Source organism: Cucurbita pepo, chromosome LG01 (genome assembly GCF_002806865.2).
Source record: "Cucurbita pepo subsp. pepo cultivar mu-cu-16 chromosome LG01, ASM280686v2, whole genome shotgun sequence".
Taxonomy (NCBI): domain Eukaryota; kingdom Viridiplantae; phylum Streptophyta; class Magnoliopsida; order Cucurbitales; family Cucurbitaceae; genus Cucurbita; species Cucurbita pepo.
The window spans coordinates 12,761,340-12,782,279 of NC_036638.1; the positions used below are offsets into that span (position 1 = coordinate 12,761,340).

General features: G+C 37.1%; 1 protein-coding gene and 1 non-coding gene across 3 annotated transcripts; one reads left to right on the forward strand and one right to left on the reverse strand.

Annotated features, from left to right (window-relative positions):
* Nucleotides 1–1,244: 1,244 nt before the first annotated feature.
* On the reverse strand, nucleotides 1,245–3,549 carry LOC111801625. 2 transcript variants are annotated; one of them, XM_023685681.1, is made up of 3 exons: nucleotides 3,388–3,549; nucleotides 1,884–2,836; nucleotides 1,245–1,487 (listed from the first exon to the last, which is right to left on the reverse strand). In XM_023685681.1, the coding sequence occupies exons 2-3, from the start codon at nucleotides 2,832–2,834 to the stop codon at nucleotides 1,482–1,484; spliced, it is 957 nt and encodes a 318-aa protein (XP_023541449.1). In that variant the 5' UTR covers nucleotides 2,835–2,836; nucleotides 3,388–3,549; the 3' UTR covers nucleotides 1,245–1,481. The 2 variants fall into 2 exon arrangements, with proteins under 2 accessions (XP_023541449.1, XP_023541457.1); XM_023685689.1 differs by having other exon boundaries at nucleotides 1,249–1,487; nucleotides 1,890–2,836.
* Nucleotides 3,550–17,350: 13,801 nt separating this feature from the next.
* On the forward strand, nucleotides 17,351–17,424 carry TRNAR-ACG. Its single transcript has one exon. It is a non-coding gene; the product is annotated as a tRNA-Arg (tRNA).
* The last annotated feature ends 3,516 nt before the right edge of the window (nucleotides 17,425–20,940 follow it).

A 20,940-nucleotide genomic window follows, 5' to 3' on the forward strand; every position in this document is an offset into this window, starting at 1 on the left:
ACTTGAAACGTTGGGTCCTTTCTAGAAGCTCAGATAGCTATATAGAATTAGACATTAACTTTCTAAAATTCAAAGAAAAGTCTATGGTAACTTATTAAAATAAGGACACGATGAGAGCGTACATGTAGGTTGATTACTAAATGTTTTTATACTCACCTCTTTTCACATTTTTTATTTTTATTTTATTTTATCTTTTTCTTTTTGGTCACGATCCAAGATTCAAATACTCGAAAATCAGGTCATTACACAATTAAAAAGTGAGTCATATCAACACTATTACCCGATCATCATATTTGTTAACATATACTATTGAATATTACATTATAACTTTAAAAATTTTCATACCATGGATCATAAATTGCAACTATCAAAATTATATCATTACAAGACTTTAGGGTATAAATTCTAATACATTTATAGGTAAAAGTTGAAAAGGTATCGCGTCGGGAAAGGGATTCAACCCTGATTAGGGCAATTGTAAAGGCCCAACGGAAAGAAATGGTCATTCGAAGTGCCAAGACAGGGAATCCTTGAAGGACAGGTCGAGGCCAAAATTCGAGCGAATTCTCTACAGAGGATTGTCTCGCTCGGATTTCTACAACCTGAACCTATTATTGGATCAAGTCATTGGGCTGCGCGAATCTGAGAACTGGAAAAAATCCGAACAAATTGTTGTACTTTTGAAGGAATTGACGAGAGAGCGAAGAGTTTCCACATAAGACGCAGGCAGATGAAAGACAATAATTGAGAGATGAAGATGAAAGAAGAAAAGAAAAGGGAAAGAAACATAAAATGTAGAAATTGGGGGATTTATATGATTGAGAAATGAAATGAAAAGTGAAAAAAACCAAACTATTGGAACACATGAAGTCCACTTCCAGCTGCTAAAAGTTTTTTTGACCTTAGTAATTCTTGTTAACTTCACACTACGTCTGCATCAAACATACACACTCAAGATTGTTACTCGAATCGACCATTTCATAGCAACTAAAATTTATGCATATGAACTTTGCTTGGAGAAACCAATAAAAAGGCATTCAAACCTTCATCCCCCACCCAATCTTCCTTATTTCTTGAACAATAATAACAAACAGATATCCAAACAGAGAAATTGCAAGAATTGCTCAACAAATAGATGGCGAAATCGTTGGAGTTGTACAGCAACATCAAAAACCATAGATCCCAAAATAAACTAGTAATATAAAACCAAAAAATGAACCAAAATGAAATATCTAAGTTAGAGATGTAAATAAAAGTAGAATTTATCCCGGAACTAATAAAAGATGATAATAGTAATATCAATTTTTTCCACAAGCATGAAACTCACCATTCGACGTCAGTGCCAATACCATAACAATTGAGTAACAAGAGTTGGGGCGAAACAATCCCATATCATGTTTATGAAACAACATCATAATACATTTTCTAATAAGAGGAAAGAAGAAAACGATCCAATATTCCTCCACATGATGCTCTTTTATTTATTCCTGCATCCACAACATCAACCAACTTCATATAACACAAGAATGAATGTCTCCACAGACAAAAGAAACAAATTTTGGGCAATAGAATTCACCTTTTTTCATTCATAACCTCTACTCTCACTAGTCACTACTCACAAAAGCCCTCACTTAGGTTGTCTAAATAACTTATTTGAATAAGAATATGAACCATTATCTGTGGCGACTCGGGGTTATATATGCTTTCTCAATGTTAATAATTATATACAAAGAACTTTAGAGAGTTAGTGAATAATAGCAGGCATTGGAGCAGTGTGAAGTTTCAAGAGAGAGAATCTATTTTCAATCAAGTGGAATTTTCTTTTTGAAACTTGAAAGTTTCTCATGGTAGTAGCTTACAACAGAGAAGAAGATATCTCATACCTCGTCCTCGTCCTCGTCCTCATCACCGTCCTCATTATTCTTCTTGAGGCGAGTAGTACCACCCTCTTTAACAATGGGCAGCTTCATCTCACCGAAAGGTGTGTCGACATGAACATTCCCTTTTATGGTGTAGCCAGTCCCTCTTCCTCTGATCATATCCCAGAGTGCCGAACCGAAGTCCTTAGGCCTGAAGGTGATGGGCAAGTCGACGTAACTTATCCCATTTTTATCAATGGGTGTAAATTCGGAGAGATCCGCACGTCCAATACTAACATCAGAGAGCCAAACTTCACAGTCTATGTCCTTCAATCCCAACTCAAAGTCATTCTTATTTTCCAATTTCAAGTGGAGAATGGCAACAGTTTCTTCAAACGAGAATCTATCGAAACGAATCTTCTCGATATCGACATCGGGCTTGTAAGGAATAGGGATCTCTCCAGTTTTCTCAAGTGGCAGTGTGAGTCTCCCAAAAACAGGCACGTCTACAATGAGATCAACCTTGATTCTGTAAGGAATGATACTGCCAGGTTTAATGTCATGATATGTGTTCTTTATATCATCATAAACCAACTTCACAGGAATTTTGACAGTTTCCTCTCCATGAGCATGAATTGTTCCAGCATCAGGAATCAACCCAGAGATCAGTTTCCTGCCATCACTCTCTATCAAGTAGTCAATGTCAATTAGGGGAATGGGAACAGGATTAGGATTTTTAATCAGAACATCAACAACAATCTCAGCCTTCTCAAGATTGATGGATGGAATATGAATTGCAGCAACATCTGCAGTCGGCTTCCCGAAACCGATCGCTTCTTCAATCTTCTCGCTGATGTCATGAATGAAATCTTTCACTTTGTCCATGAATCCACCCTTCCCTTCATTTTCATCTTTCTTTTGGTCTTTTTCTTTATCTCCCCTTTCCACGATCTCAGGTTTATCAGAAGACGCCATAACTTCAATGTAAATTACAAATGCACAAATTTAGAACAATTCTCAGATTTATTACTTGGTACAATTTCAAAGATGAAAAAGTAAATGCATAGTTGCCTCAGAAAGGTGAAACAAAATTGTAGAGACTCAGAGCTTTGGTTTCAGAATCAAATATCATCATGTAGTCATAAGTTACAAGGGAGGTTAATTTCTTGTCCTGCGAAGAACATGTATGTTGAAAATTTCTAAAACTCGACCAAATTAATTAAACATTAACAAAGAAAACAGTGGATCTGAAGAAAGGATATAAAAAGCATCAACAATTGTGGGATTTGCAGAAGAGAAACTTGAAATGCAACCAATAAGGGATCTAAACTTGAGTATGAAGAGAAGGATCGGGTTAAATGTTAAGATAAAGTGGAGATCGGATAAGTCAAACAAACAGATCGGAAGAAGATCCAAGAGATAAAAAGAGAAACGAAGAGAAGATCAAACAGAAGAACAGCAACAAAATCAAAATAGAAAAAAATGAAAGTAGAAAAATGAAATGCAGAAGAGAAGGAGAGAAATTAACCTGAAAGAGATGAGAAGGGCAGTGGGAGCAGAGTGAGCGGAAGGAGCGGAAGGAGCGGAAGTTAGAAGAAGAAGAAGGTCAAACAGATTTGGAGATAAACGAAGAGGACTTAGATTGATCAGATTAATCGCCGAGGGACACGCTGTTGCCTTTACACGCTGCCCACCAAATTTCTTCCGATAAATAATGCACGTGGCTCCCACATTTATACCACCGAGTCGGTGATTTTTTTAATGAATTTATTATTTTTTATTACACAATAATATAAATTAGTTTTAATTATTCCCAAAATAACTTATTTTATAACGCGATTCTGGTGGATTTGTCCACGAGAACGAAGGCTTGGGCATGTGACCTTCATTTTAGATCTTTTTAGTTCTATCACAATAAGTAGGTCAAGTATTGGAAATGAAATTATCATCTTATCCTTCTCAAGAGTTCACCTTCATATTGTCCCATGCAAACACATTTCATAGGAGGACGGTCCAAAAGCAGCCACGAGGCCTTACATGGAGGGATATATTGACACATTTTCTTCTCTCATTTGCTATAGATACTTTTTCAAAAGATTAACTTACTCATGCAAACACCTTTCATGGGGAAGGTTCAAAAGCAGCCATGAGGCTCCACATGAATCCAACCGTGTGAATAAAAAAAAATTAATAATGTAAAGAGAGAGTAACTTATCCACCTATCCACTTATTTCTCACTTCTCCCAATTATCTCTCCTCAATCAACTGTCACCAAATGTTAGATTTAGTTTGAGGAAAAGAAAATGGTCTTTAGGCCGTTACATATCGTTGGACAAGCATATTTATTACCTATACAATCAAATTTACATGAATAATGATATAGTCATTTATTACCTGTACAATTAGATTTATATGAATGATGATATAGCCGGTTTATTAAAGTATATATACTAGATTTTCATTCTTGTTATTCTAATATCGCTTTTAAAAAATCAGTCAATTATATATTCAAAATATTGTTGCAATTATGTAACTTTGATGAGAAATTAAATGCCAATAATTTTATATGAGATACCGTCAATAAAAAAAAATGTAATACCAGACTATTAACCATATTAAAAGAAAAAGAAAAGAAATATAGAAAAAAGAAAAGGAAGATTTTGAGAATCTACTAATAAAATTCACCATATCTGTTTACCAAATTAAAATAGATAAGAGAGGAAAAAGAAAATGAAATTAAAAGATAAAAGGAAGAGGGAAGATTTGGTCAACAAAACTAAAAGAAAGGGCAAGAAAAATGAGAGGGCAAGAACTTTAGTAACAAAATCTTCCCAAAACAGTAATAATAAATAATAGAGAATGAGTTCTTAGTAATAATAGAAATATATATTATTTATTATTATTATTACTATTATTATAAAAATGTTTTGAGCAAAGTCTAACCCATGAACCATGGTAAAATTTAGAGAATTGAACTTGAAATTGATGTCATGGATTCATATAGGTTGACTTAGATACATAGGAAAAAATTGAACTTTCATTAAGGATAAATTGGGGACACCAGCCTAAGCTAACCAAGTAAAGACCTTACTATCGGCATGATTATATTTGATGTTTACACGTGTCCTGTGGTTCTGCACATGTCATAAATTTGACATGTGTGAATTATTTATGAATTGATATGATTATGATATGTTAGGTATGTGTTATGATATGTGAATGATATGATAACTCTTATGTTATGATGTGTTCAATGATATGTGTGAGATAAGATACGAGAAGGATGCAATAAACTTAATGTAACGATATTACTAAGATTTGATTGACATAGCGATATGGTTAGGTTATGTATAGAAAAGGATATGATTATTATAGATTAATAGAACGATATGGTTAGGATGTGTTCCTGTAACGATATGACTAGGATACGTTCATGAAACGATATGGTTAGGATGTGTTCCTATAATGGTAAGACAAGGATACATTCATGAAACGATATGATTTAGGATATGTTGGGAAACAATATGACTAAGGTATGTTCATGAATTATACGACTCCGAGATGTATAAGGACAATAAGACTATGACAAGTTTAGGAAACAATATGGCTAGGATATGCCTATGAAAACGATATGACTACGGTAGGCTAATGATATGATACGACTATGAGATGTATAAGAACGATAAGTATATGACAAATTTAGGAAACGATATGGCTAGGACATACATATGGAAACGATATGACTCNACCTATCCACTTATTTCTCACTTCTCCCAATTATCTCTCCTCAATCAACTGTCACCAAATGTTAGATTTAGTTTGAGGAAAAGAAAATGGTCTTTAGGCCGTTACATATCGTTGGACAAGCATATTTATTACCTATACAATCAAATTTACATGAATAATGATATAGTCATTTATTACCTGTACAATTAGATTTATATGAATGATGATATAGCCGGTTTATTAAAGTATATATACTAGATTTTCATTCTTGTTATTCTAATATCGCTTTTAAAAAATCAGTCAATTATATATTCAAAATATTGTTGCAATTATGTAACTTTGATGAGAAATTAAATGCCAATAATTTTATATGAGATACCGTCAATAAAAAAAAATGTAATACCAGACTATTAACCATATTAAAAGAAAAAGAAAAGAAATATAGAAAAAAGAAAAGGAAGATTTTGAGAATCTACTAATAAAATTCACCATATCTGTTTACCAAATTAAAATAGATAAGAGAGGAAAAAGAAAATGAAATTAAAAGATAAAAGGAAGAGGGAAGATTTGGTCAACAAAACTAAAAGAAAGGGCAAGAAAAATGAGAGGGCAAGAACTTTAGTAACAAAATCTTCCCAAAACAGTAATAATAAATAATAGAGAATGAGTTCTTAGTAATAATAGAAATATATATTATTTATTATTATTATTACTATTATTATAAAAATGTTTTGAGCAAAGTCTAACCCATGAACCATGGTAAAATTTAGAGAATTGAACTTGAAATTGATGTCATGGATTCATATAGGTTGACTTAGATACATAGGAAAAAATTGAACTTTCATTAAGGATAAATTGGGGACACCAGCCTAAGCTAACCAAGTAAAGACCTTACTATCGGCATGATTATATTTGATGTTTACACGTGTCCTGTGGTTCTGCACATGTCATAAATTTGACATGTGTGAATTATTTATGAATTGATATGATTATGATATGTTAGGTATGTGTTATGATATGTGAATGATATGATAACTCTTATGTTATGATGTGTTCAATGATATGTGTGAGATAAGATACGAGAAGGATGCAATAAACTTAATGTAACGATATTACTAAGATTTGATTGACATAGCGATATGGTTAGGTTATGTATAGAAAAGGATATGATTATTATAGATTAATAGAACGATATGGTTAGGATGTGTTCCTGTAACGATATGACTAGGATACGTTCATGAAACGATATGGTTAGGATGTGTTCCTATAATGGTAAGACAAGGATACATTCATGAAACGATATGATTTAGGATATGTTGGGAAACAATATGACTAAGGTATGTTCATGAATTATACGACTCCGAGATGTATAAGGACAATAAGACTATGACAAGTTTAGGAAACAATATGGCTAGGATATGCCTATGAAAACGATATGACTACGGTAGGCTAATGATATGATACGACTATGAGATGTATAAGAACGATAAGTATATGACAAATTTAGGAAACGATATGGCTAGGACATACATATGGAAACGATATGACTCTGAAGTGTTTACGAAATGATATGATTATGATACGACATGTGAATGAATGATATATATTTATATGTTGTGATATGATATGAAAATGTTGNATTGAACTTGAAATTGATGTCATGGATTCATATAGGTTGACTTAGATACATAGGAAAAAATTGAACTTTCATTAAGGATAAATTGGGGACACCAGCCTAAGCTAACCAAGTAAAGACCTTACTATCGGCATGATTATATTTGATGTTTACACGTGTCCTGTGGTTCTGCACATGTCATAAATTTGACATGTGTGAATTATTTATGAATTGATATGATTATGATATGTTAGGTATGTGTTATGATATGTGAATGATATGATAACTCTTATGTTATGATGTGTTCAATGATATGTGTGAGATAAGATACGAGAAGGATGCAATAAACTTAATGTAACGATATTACTAAGATTTGATTGACATAGCGATATGGTTAGGTTATGTATAGAAAAGGATATGATTATTATAGATTAATAGAACGATATGGTTAGGATGTGTTCCTGTAACGATATGACTAGGATACGTTCATGAAACGATATGGTTAGGATGTGTTCCTATAATGGTAAGACAAGGATACATTCATGAAACGATATGATTTAGGATATGTTGGGAAACAATATGACTAAGGTATGTTCATGAATTATACGACTCCGAGATGTATAAGGACAATAAGACTATGACAAGTTTAGGAAACAATATGGCTAGGATATGCCTATGAAAACGATATGACTACGGTAGGCTAATGATATGATACGACTATGAGATGTATAAGAACGATAAGTATATGACAAATTTAGGAAACGATATGGCTAGGACATACATATGGAAACGATATGACTCTGAAGTGTTTACGAAATGATATGATTATGATACGACATGTGAATGAATGATATATATTTATATGTTGTGATATGATATGAAAATGTTGTGAAATATGTTATGGTACGAGATATGTGATAAATTGACATGTTTATAGTATGATATATTGTGATGCGATATGTTATTGTACGATATGTAAATGATGAAAATTGTTATGTTTAGAAGCATGGAATATTATGATATGATACATTTATCTAATCTGNTCCTGTGGTTCTGCACATGTCATAAATTTGACATGTGTGAATTATTTATGAATTGATATGATTATGATATGTTAGGTATGTGTTATGATATGTGAATGATATGATAACTCTTATGTTATGATGTGTTCAATGATATGTGTGAGATAAGATACGAGAAGGATGCAATAAACTTAATGTAACGATATTACTAAGATTTGATTGACATAGCGATATGGTTAGGTTATGTATAGAAAAGGATATGATTATTATAGATTAATAGAACGATATGGTTAGGATGTGTTCCTGTAACGATATGACTAGGATACGTTCATGAAACGATATGGTTAGGATGTGTTCCTATAATGGTAAGACAAGGATACATTCATGAAACGATATGATTTAGGATATGTTGGGAAACAATATGACTAAGGTATGTTCATGAATTATACGACTCCGAGATGTATAAGGACAATAAGACTATGACAAGTTTAGGAAACAATATGGCTAGGATATGCCTATGAAAACGATATGACTACGGTAGGCTAATGATATGATACGACTATGAGATGTATAAGAACGATAAGTATATGACAAATTTAGGAAACGATATGGCTAGGACATACATATGGAAACGATATGACTCTGAAGTGTTTACGAAATGATATGATTATGATACGACATGTGAATGAATGATATATATTTATATGTTGTGATATGATATGAAAATGTTGTGAAATATGTTATGGTACGAGATATGTGATAAATTGACATGTTTATAGTATGATATATTGTGATGCGATATGTTATTGTACGATATGTAAATGATGAAAATTGTTATGTTTAGAAGCATGGAATATTATGATATGATACATTTATCTAATCTGAATAATATGATATGATTGACATGCAAAACGACAAACTAGCATGAAATACAATCCCAATATATGCATGAAAGATATGATAAATGATATGTTAAACGATATGAAAACTCATATGAAGAACGATATGATATGTATGAAACACCGGTAGGGTTGTATTAAAAAATAATGAAAATGGAAAAATGTTGGGACATTATGCATGATTGTGTGTTCATGCATTAGGGGATACCCTTATTCCTTCATGATGGTACGGATGCGTACACTACTAGATAGGAGAACGAGCATTATGTTTAACATAATGCTGTTGTGGCGGTTGCTACTTCTAACAGATGTCCGACATCGAGAACTACCAGAGAATGCTTGCCCGATAAGAAAAGGGGCCCAAGAGGTGTATGAACGTGTGTAGGAAATTAATTACAAATCCAAGTTGCCCGTTAGGATAGTCGTCGTAGGAAAACAGACTGTTATGATAGGTCTCGTCATTGCATTCACATGTTCTTGCATTTAACCCCAATAGTGGGGTCACTTAATCAGTATTTATTTAAATACTCAAGCCACATGCTACTTCTATTTTAGATTAAGGCAAGACATTCATGTACGGCTGACGACAACATTGTAACTCGAGACCATGACACATGCATATGGTAGTCGTATTTATTTTCTTAGACTTAGGCTAGAATATGATGTTTTTAATTTAAACGTTTATTTATTTTATTTAGCCTTTTATTGTATCGTTTTAAAGATGTTTTCAAAACACGTAAGTCCATAGTTGTGTTTTAAGATGAAGGTGATTTTTATGAAAGTTTGATATGAACCTAGAGACATCAATCATACAATATGCTTCAATAAAGATGTGAAGAAAATATTGTTGAAATCATCAAAAGTATTTCATTCATGCCACATTGAAGAAGAATGAAGTTTCATGTTATAAATTTTGGGTAGATTACAATTTAGAGTTATTGTATTTCATTAATGTATTTTAAGACTATTTATTTACTTTAGGTTACATTTGCATAATGACTAATTATGGTCATTAAGTATGAATGTTACAACTCTTGGAATGCCTTTAATAGTTTCACTTTGAGACTATATAAAGACATGTATGTTGTATTTGTAAGGTAGACTTGGAAAATATAGAAAGAAGCATTTGTGCTCTTCTTTAGCCAATGGCTAAGTTTCTTTGCAATTCTATGTAGTTTAGATTGCATGTAGAATCATTCAAGCTCGACATGATCAATCTTGCTTGTGGAGTGATTCGAATCTCAATCAAGTGTTCTTCTTGCCTTGAGATATTCGATCAACAAGGTAATCCGAATCTTACTCCCCTTGTAGTGATTCCTTATCTTATTAAAGTTTAAATGAAATATTTCCGCATTCAATGTTCATGATATATATACATGGGCGACCTTAAATTAAATAGAAATAAATCGTTACATTGTCTTAACCCAATATCTTAATTATGGAGACTATTATAAAATCATTGTCAAATAATATATTTGAATATCTAATATATTATGATATAATATCTCATTCAAATCATATTTAAATATTATAACATATCATAATATATATTTAACTAATTTCAATCTCATTCAAATTTCAAATATATTTTTATTTAAGGTATCAAATACATTAATTCTAATATTTAATTGTATCAAATACAATAAATATATTTTTCTATATCTAGTATATTAAATATTAATTGGAACCTTTTAAATTAATATACTTCTCTTCATTTATATTTAACAAATCAAATATATTAATATTAATTTGAACTTCTCAAATTAAATATATTTTTTTCTATTTATTTAATATATCTAATATATTAAATATTAATAGAACATTTCAAATTAAATCTATTTTCTCATTTCTATTTAATATATCTAATAGATTAAATATTAATTAGAATACTTCACTTTTATTTAAATTGAATCTTTTAGTATTACTTTAAGTTAGCAAGAGAATCATATGGACCTATAGATTATAAGCTCCAATGATAAAATTAATTAACTAAACTCTTTAATTAATCAATTTCTATTAATTAACTATAGGTCATTCCATTATAAACTAGGTTGCATTGGTTGTTTTGTCTGTACTATTGCTCTAGGCGGATTTGGTTATGCTTCAGAGTTTCTGGTCGTGCAGTTCACGACCATGTGCAGCTTGACCACATCTATAACATGCTCAGGTGCCAGCCATGCACCTTCCACCTTGCATCCCTCCATAGGTAGTACACCCTTCTTCTCTCCTTCCTCTAGCCCCCTCTTGATTCCTAGAGTTCTTGTTTGTACGTTGAGGAGGGTATCTCTCATTCCACCTTGGGGCAGGTCTGTGGCGGATAGTTAGAGCCCCCTGAATCATGTGGGTGCTTCTATCCAATTAATACTAGCTCCTCACGCCGTTTCTCATTTTTTGGTTTCTCTAAACGCAGTTCTCAAGGCTTCCTCATAAGTCTTTGGGTTGAATGCTTCCACCATGTGACGGATCTTTGGTTCCAGACCTAGTACAAACTTCTCAGTCATCTTCTCTTCTATGCCCACCATGGATAGTGCAAATCTTTTGAGTCTCATGAACTCTCGGTCGTACTTCTCCACTGTAAGTGAACCCTATACCAGATGGGCGAACTTCTGCTGTTTCTTAAGTCGCTCTGACTTAAGATAATATTTTTTAAGGAACGCCTCCTTAAACCATTTCCAATCCATAGATCCCCCTTTCGGGTTCAGAATGGTCTTGCTATCTCTCCACCATACCTCTGCATCCTTCTGTAGGACGAATGTCGTGCAGGTCACCTTTTGGTTCTTTAGGCACTCATAGACTCGAAGGTGGTTTCTACAGCCAAAATCCACATTTGGGCTTCTTTAGAGTCTCTTGAGGTACCAGTGAATGGTCGAGGGTCGTACCTCTTGAAATCCTTTATCCAACTTGACCCTCTAGCAGGTTCTAGTGGGTTAACTGGGGCATTGGCCTATGCCTAGGCCTGTTGGCTGGCTAGTAGGTTGGCTTGCTGAGTGGCTATCAGGGTGTGAATTAGGGCTTGGATAGACTCACACATTAGCCTAGTGCTAACATCTACTCCTGCCGTTGGGGGTATAGCCTCACGTGCGGCTTGTGGTGGCGAAGCAGGTTGGGGTGGAGGCTCAGCTTGTGGGGTTGTGGTGTGTCTATTGGTGGCGCTAGAGGTGGTAGCACAACTCGTGGTAAAACTGAGGGAGACCTAACTGTTACGGACTCTCTTCTACCACACCTCGTCCTCTTCCTCTAAGAGGGGGTCATCCCCTTCCTCGTCTTTCTCTTCCTCTTCCACGTTCTCTAGGCGGCATGATTTTAGGAACCAAGATAAGGTTGCTTAAGTCTAAGGCCTTACTACTATGCATATATAATAATAAAAATATACACATGCTAACATTACATCATAGTGCCAAAGAAATAAAACACTCAACATGTTATACATCATATCATACTTGTTAAATAACACATGAAATATAACAATAGTTTTAGTAATATTAACAAGAAAATGCATACGAGTTTGAAAACGTCTCTCTTTTCTTATCTTATGCAAGGCGTACCTGACGGTGACGGGGCATCGACATTAGGACCATTGAACGTATCAAACCAACTTCGTAGGTTAGTATACATAATCTAAAACCTAGAGCTTTGATACCAACTGTAACGACCTTAAATTTCTACATATTCAGAGTCGCTATTAACGTCTCATGCTCATCCCTTAATGTAGAAAATAACTCTTAAATGCTCATATAAAATAGCGAAAAAATGAAAACCTTCAGAACACATGAAACTGCTAGAAAGCACTACCGGACATACGTGTTTCAAAACATAACGCTGGAGTTTAAAACTAAAAATAAAAACAATTACAAATAAAATAATTTAAATAGTGAAATGCAAACATCCTATTCTAACCTAAGACTAGGAATTCAAATATGCAACTACCATATGCACGCACCACAGTCTCTGAATTACGATGCCGCCGTCAACCGTACACGGGCGCCTTGCCTTTACCTGAAAAATAATATGGCACACGGCCTGAGTATTTTGAAGAATACTTGGTAGGTGCCCCCCTATAGGGGGCCATGCAAATGCAAACACATACAATCATGATTTAGGGACCTATCTCTAGCTCATCTAGGGGTGGCCTCCAGTCTCGAACAAATTGGATATGTAGTACTTCTTTACACACACGTGCGAGTGTGAATCCGCAGGGTGCTTGCACACCCCTTGGACCCTCTGGTCAAGCTAATCTATAGCGATGTCTGGAGGTCAATGGAACCCCTGGTGTCATGCACCTCATGAACACCCTTATCATCATACGGTGCACATTCACACTCATCATCATATTGTGCGCGTCCGCACTCTTCATCTCTAGGGGAAGTAACCCTATGCTTATGAGCATGCAATATGCATGAGGTCCCTCTAAATCCCATCATAATGTCTCTTCTGACACAACCCTCTAGTCTCATCTCTTTGTTACTCTAGATAACACATGCTCGTGGATATTTAGATTAATATTATTTTCATGATCTTAGGATTGTGTACTAGGTCGATCTAACGATATGATGCAATATGACAATCATCATCATATAACATGCTCAGTATGTTGACATCATGCAACATCATACTCATCAATAAGCCATCAAGTGCATCAAACATAATATGTACATCATGCATCGAAACATAAATCACGTACATATAGCATGCATCATAGCTTAAGCATCATACTCATATATCATCATAAACATCGTACATCATCATGCTCGTAAATAAAACTGTAACACAAATAGTTCTAGCCTAAACGTGAAATACGACTCTAAAAAAGCCTAAATTACCTTAACCGGGGCCAAAAACGGGTCCAGAGGGTCGAAATGGTGGAAACCAGAGCAAAAACTGGTGAGCCGAGCCGAAACAGCCATCGAGCCGCCGGAGGTCGCTGTGAACTATTTACGCCGAGCCAAGTTGAAGGGCTACTCGAGCTGCTGAGCAACACGTGACAAAGTAGAGTGAGCCACGTCGCTCAGGAGCTGTGGGTCGAGGCCTGGGCTCCAGTTTGGTTCAGATCGCGATTCGAGTTGTCGACTGTAGAAGGCTACTAGGTCGGACTAGTCTTTGGGCTTCAGCTTACTGGACTGGGTCGTAGGTACTTGGGCTACAGGCCGGTTCGGTTGGACCGTGGGTCTGGTCTCTGGTTGGTTTAGCTGAACCGTGGGCTACTGGGCTAGTTTGGTTTGGGCCATTGTAGGACTTGGGCCTCTGGTCAGCAGACAGGTTTTTGTCTCGAGTTTGCAGACGGGTGCGGGTCGCTGACTTGGTTTTGAGTCGAGGGATCTTGTGGGCTGAGGGTTCGCAGACATGGGTTGTTGCGCATTGAGCTGGACCATTGGGCTTCTGGGTTCTCGGGTTTTCCAGTTCGGGTTGACCGAGATCTGATGGATCCGTCTTCTTCACCTAGTTTGGCTGCAAAATTCTGACGCATTTTCTCTCTCCTTCGTTCGTTGTTTCCGACGTCTTTTTTCATCCTTTTTCTGCCTCTTCCCTTATGTTTCATCCTCCTCTTTCCACAAAATTTTGTGGTCGTTGGATGTATGTGGAGGTAGATCTCACTTTCTCAAAAATCTGATTTTTGGATTCCTTTTTTCGATAGTAGCAATGACGATTCATGACGATTCGTGGCTCCCGACAATGCTGCGGTAATTGGTGGAGTCGACTGCCGTTGTAGTGTCGGCTTTCCTCAGTTGGAGGCGAGCTTCCATTGGCGTCCTTGTAGGGTTAGTGTCCGCTAGCTCAGCTGTGTCCAACAGCTTCTTTGCGTATGCACCTTTACAGATGGTGATGCCGGCAGTACTCTATTGCACTTCGATGTCGAGGTAGTAGCTGAGCACGCTGAGATCACTCATCTTGAAGTTATTTGACATCTCCCTCTTGAATCTTTCGAGGACTTCCATGTCGCCTCAAGTGATTATGAGATCGTCGACGTACACTCCCACGATCAGTCGCTGCTCGTCGTGGCCATGTGTGTATCTGCTATGCTTAGAGGCATAGCGCTTGAACTTCAGCGACAATAGGTACTGTCGATCTTCGCGTTTTAGGCTCATGGTGCTTGTCGAAGCCCATAGAGTGCCTTGTGCAGGCGCAATTCCTTGTCAGGGTTGTCGTTGTCTAGGAAGGCTGGTGGTTGTCGGACATAGACGGTCTCCTTCAGCTCTCCATTGAGGAACGCGGATTTCACGTCCATGTGGTGGACCTCCCAGGAATGATGTGCCGCGATTGCTAGCAATAGGTGGACAGATTCCAGCCTTGCCACCGGCGCGAATACCTCCTCGAAGTCCACTCCTTGCTTCTGGACGTAGCCCTTCGCCACCAGACGGGCTTTGTGTTTCACAACTTCTCCCTCTTCGTTATGCTTCAGTTTGAAGACCCATTTGAGCCCTATGGCTCGGTGTCCCGACGACATGTCCTCTAGACTCCACGTCTTGTTCTCAGTGATGGACGCCATCTCTTCCTGCATTGCCTTCAGCCAGCATAGGTTTCTTTCTGCTTCGGTGAAGGTGTTCGGTTCATCTGCGCTGATGGCATGCAGTTCGGCCACCTCTTATTCGAGCTCGCACGCTGCCAGTCCAGGTGGTTCACCTCCTCCGACTAGGTCTTCCATCCTCCAGTACCTGGCCACTAGATCTTCATCGTGATCGGCATCCAGCGTCGTATTCGTAGTCCGTGGTGTTGCGAACTCCACTGGTTAAGGGGGTGCAGCTGTTGGTGGCGGTGACAATTCCTTGTTGTCCCAACGATGGTCTGATTTCGGCATTCCACCACCCCATTCTGCTGGAGGGAGTAGGGCGTCGTTAGTTGCAGCTGCATGTCGAGCTCGTCGTAGTACTTACCGAAACTCACTGAGGTGAATTCTCTGTCTCGATCCGTGTGCAATATTTGCATCTTCTTCCCGCATTCGGCCTCCGCTCGCGCTTGAATGCGCTTAATCGCCTCTGCCACCTCACTTTTCGCTTACAGCAGGATCAACCACATGAAGTGGCTTTTGTCATCGACCAGTAGGGGGAAGAGGGTCTTGCCGCCTGGGCTCACCGGCTCGATGGGCCCGCATATATCGTCGTGCACGAGATCCAACGGCTTACTGGTGCGGTAGGATATCTGAGACACCCGTCACACAGCCTGCTGATGCCTTTGATTGCCGGCAAACCATGCACCATCTCCTCCTTGTGTAGTTTTTGTAGAGCAGGAAAGTTCAGGTACCCGTACCTTGCGTGCTACCTCCAAGCTACTTCTTCGGTCTTGACCGAGAGGCTGACCGGTTGCTCTATCTCCAACTCCATGATGTAAAAATGGTTTACCATGCGCCGAACTTGCGTGAGCAGCCGTCGTCGATCATCGCAGATGTTGAGTAGCCTGCGCTCAATGGAAATGAAGCAGCCAGTCTCATCGAGTTGACCTAGGCTCACAAGGTTAACCTTGAGCCTCAGGATGAAGTAGACGCCGGTCAGCTTGTGGTGCTCGCCTCCCTTGTTGCTCAATTTCACCGTCCTGCAAATTCCTGAATCGAGCTCGGAGAACGCAGACCTGGCCCCGATCATATGGTTTGTTGTCCCTATGTCGAGGACCCATCGTCAGTGCTCTTGTTACGCCCAGCTGGAGCTCTTCCTCGAGTTTGACGCTCACTAGAGTAGTTACGCTGTCGTTGATTACCTCCGTGGATTTGGAATCAGAAATGGGGATGTCGGGTAGGACTGATGCACTCACCATAAAAAGAGCCGGCTCTTCCTCCTTGGATCGAGAGCCTTCTCCTTGTTCTTGGGCTTGCTCAGGCGGTCCTTCTTCCCGCAGTTCGAGCACTTGATTGGCCCGCCATCAGTCGACTCCTTCTTTTGATTCCCTTCTTTCCCACGCATGCGCCTGTGAGATTTCCATGGCTTTTTACCGCCTTTGCGGCTGAAGGACCCGTTGCTCTCGCCAGTGTTGTCGCGGAGCTTTAGGCGTGCAAGCCATTCTTCCTCAGTGAGGAGAAGACGACCCTGCTTGTCGACAATTGAAGCGACATTTCTCTTCCGCTGCTCGACATTGCANCTTCTCTCCCACTTTTCTCTCTCACTTCACACCTTGGAACGCACCGTTCTTATAGAGAGAGAGGCGCTTTCACATCTTCTTAACCCGAAATGGCAAATGGCTGGGGAGAGGAAAGGTTCCTTTTTTTAGGGTACCCCCGGGAACAGATCCAGTGGAGACGGGGTGGGGCCTGTAGCTCAGAGGATTAGAGCACGTGGCTACGAACCACGGTGTCGGGGGTTCGAATCCCTCCTCGCCCACAACCGGCCAAAAAGGGAAGGACTTTTCCCTCTGGGGGTAGGAAAATCATGATCGGGATAGCGGACCCAAAGCTATGGAACTTGGGTGTGGGTCTTTTGTCGAAATGGAATGGCCTTATCTTTTTATTTTTTCTTTTTCGTTAATGGGTTAAGGGCGGGGGTTCCGTTATAAATTAAATATAGTATACCCAACCCGAATCAGCATATTTTTTTATTTTACGCCCCGTAATTCTTTCTTCCTCAGCCAGGCTTCGGCAGAATAGCAGAGCAAGCACAAGTATTAGTAGAATAGCAAAAATGTGTTCCTCGTCATTAATATGTTCGGCGGTGGCGTGGAGGAGTGAAGTGAGCCTGCCCTGGATGGACCCCACAATGTGTGTATTTTCATGCTTCGCATTTTCTTCTACATAAACCTAAGACCTGTGTGTTGTTAAGTCGATGTTCTAACCAGTTGAGCTAATCAACTTGACTTTTGATAAAGTCGGCTCCTCTACAATGATATACCACCGGTGGATTAAACCTGGCTCTGATACCACTAGTTAATTTTGACTGAGCGTTGGTGACGAAATCTTGCGGGAAACTGGCAAAGAAATTGTTGGAGAAGAAAAAATAGAAAAACAAAAGAATAAGAGAGAGAAAGAATAAGAGGATTTTGAGATTTGACTGAAAAACCAATGTGCTATTATTTCTCATTTAATTCACTTATTTAAAACAAATTATATTCTAATAATGGTGGGAGTGAACAATAAATCTTGCTCCTAAAGTTTGTGCAAATGGCCGGCTAAAAATATGCTCTCCCATTCGATGTTATGTGATATGAATCTAACAACTGATCACTTCCATGTACCCGAACGAGTAATTACAAGAAGCAATACAAAGAAGATTCAAGTATCAAATCAAGAAAATAATGGAGTGGTTGACATTGGAAAGTGATTAGAAGACTTGCGGTCGTTGAACTGACAATTTATGAATACCTTATTTTATTCCATTTGTATTTAAGAGCATTTATTAGTAGTTTGTATGAATGTCTTATTTTCTTCCATTTGTATTTAATAGCATTTATTAGTAGTTTGTATGAATGACTTATTTTCTTCAAATTGTATTTAATAGCATTTGTAGTTGGTGGTTGAACTTTATTATGTTAGGGTTATCTTTTGGGCCTATTTAAAGGCATGTAATATTCATGTTTGAGGACGATGAATAATTGAATACAGACAAAACCTTTGTGTTTTCTTGATACCCTTTTGGTGTTATTCTTTTTCAAACCTTGCTTTAGGTTTGATGTTTAAACCGATTCATTGAATTAGTTTTGATCAAGCTAATTCTGGAGTGAATTGTCTTGGTATCTAAGAGTGACCATCATAGATTCCAAGTTCGATCTAAGAGTCATTCATCTTCTAACCAGCTCTTGGTTGGAATCAATCCGTTAAGTTAGCTTTCTCTGTGAGCGTTTTGCAAGGATTCTAGAAGGACCTCTAGCTTTGCAAATTCCAGCATTGTAGGCGCTTATCATTTGGTATCAGAGCATTTGGTCGACGTTCTTTGGCCGCTCTAGAGGTGAAATATTTTTATTGTTATTTTTTTTGTATCAATTTTTTCTCTCTCTCAGATTCTCGAAAAAAAGAAAAAAAAAAGTCAGCCTTTACATTCTTAACCTAGTACCAAAAGCCCACCTTTGAGTGTTAAACACGGTGTCCCTGAGTGAAATTTTTGTGAGAAGTGTGGAGAGGCCCCTTGATAACAAAATGTCACATAATGGAGAAGGAGTACCACCAGTACCAGATCTTAATACAACCATTCTTCAAGCAATTCAAGGTATGATGGAAATGATGATGGAAGATAGACAAGAAAGAAGGGCGCAACAACAAAGACAAGAACGAACATTACAAGAAGATGAAGGTATAGTAGTACAAGAAAGACAAGTTTTAGGAAGATGGAGAGGAAGAAATAATCATGCAACTATTATGCAACCTAGAAGAATGGAAAGAGTACATGAAGATAGAGATGGGGGAGTTAAACTCAAAATCCCACCATTTTGTGGAATGACAGATTCTGAGGCATACTTGCAATGGGAAAAAAAGATAGAACATGTGTTTGATTGCAACACCTATAGTGAAAATAAGAAGATGAGACTTGCTATTGTCGAATTTACCAATCATGCCGGTGATTGATACCAGCATCTCAAATCCGAGAGAAGAAGAAAAGAGGAGGATCCAATAAAGACTTGGGAAGAACTTAAAGAAGCCATGAGAAAAATGTATGTTCCAAAACATGATGAAAGAAATTTGAAAACTAAATTGCAAGGTTTGAGGCAAAGAACAAAAAGTGTGGTAGAATATTATCAAGAGATGGAGACTATGATGGAAAAAGCAAATGTTAGAGAAGAATAAAGATACCATGTCTAGATTCCTTGGAGGTTTGAATCGAGAAATTGCTCATCTTGTTGACAGAAATCCACCACCATTATTTAGAAGACATGTATCATTATGCTCTCAAAATTGAAGGCCAATTGAAGAAGAAAAAGAGCATTAAAAAATGTACCCATGACGAACTAACACCTTTTCAAATTAAATATTAATTTGAACCTTTCAAATTAATATATTTTTCTCCATTTATATTTAACATATATAATATATTAAATATTAACTTGAACCCTTCAAATTAAATATATTTGCTCTATTTATTTAATACATCTAATATATTAAATAGTAATTTGATATTTCAAATTAAATTTATTTTCTCCGATGTATTTAATATATCTAATATATTAAATATCAATTTGAACACTTCAAATTTTCTTTCAAATAAATTGAACCTTCTAGCGTTACTATGAGCTAGCAAGGGGACCTTATGGACCTACAGATTATAAGCTCCAATGATACAAAATTAATTAATTAAACTCTTTAATTAATCAATTTCCATTCATTAACTTCAGGTCACTCCACTATAGACCTAGAGTTCCACTCTTATGCACTGTAGGACAGGTTATGTCCATTGATATAATAATTACAAGCAAGTCGATCCTTCACGAGTTGTTCATAATTACAGCTGGACTGTTTTACCCCTATAATTACATTTTTCACCTTAAGTACCACTGATTCTCTAATGAACAATTTGTTTATGATCCAATCATAAACCAAGTCCCTCTTGAGCCAGTGAGAGAGTGGGATCCCATTGTTCAAGTCCCAAAATCAGTACTTAAGAGAACAACTCATCTACTTTCCTTATATGGAAAGGAGTGAATTCCATCTCATGATATTATGTTTCAACTCCCTGTTTGGTCAAGTCCCCAAAATAGTAGGCATATTGAATCGGCTGAAAGAGCCATTCTCACCCATATAAATTAAAGGACAAGCCCTCACAGGCAGGAGTTCATAACTCACTCAGGATTAAGATCGAGTCGCATATGATCATTATGTGAAATATTAATCTTCTCAATTAACAGATTTATAAAGAGAGATTAAATATTTCTTGGTCTAGTCTTATACAAACTCATTGTATAGGATACCCCTACTT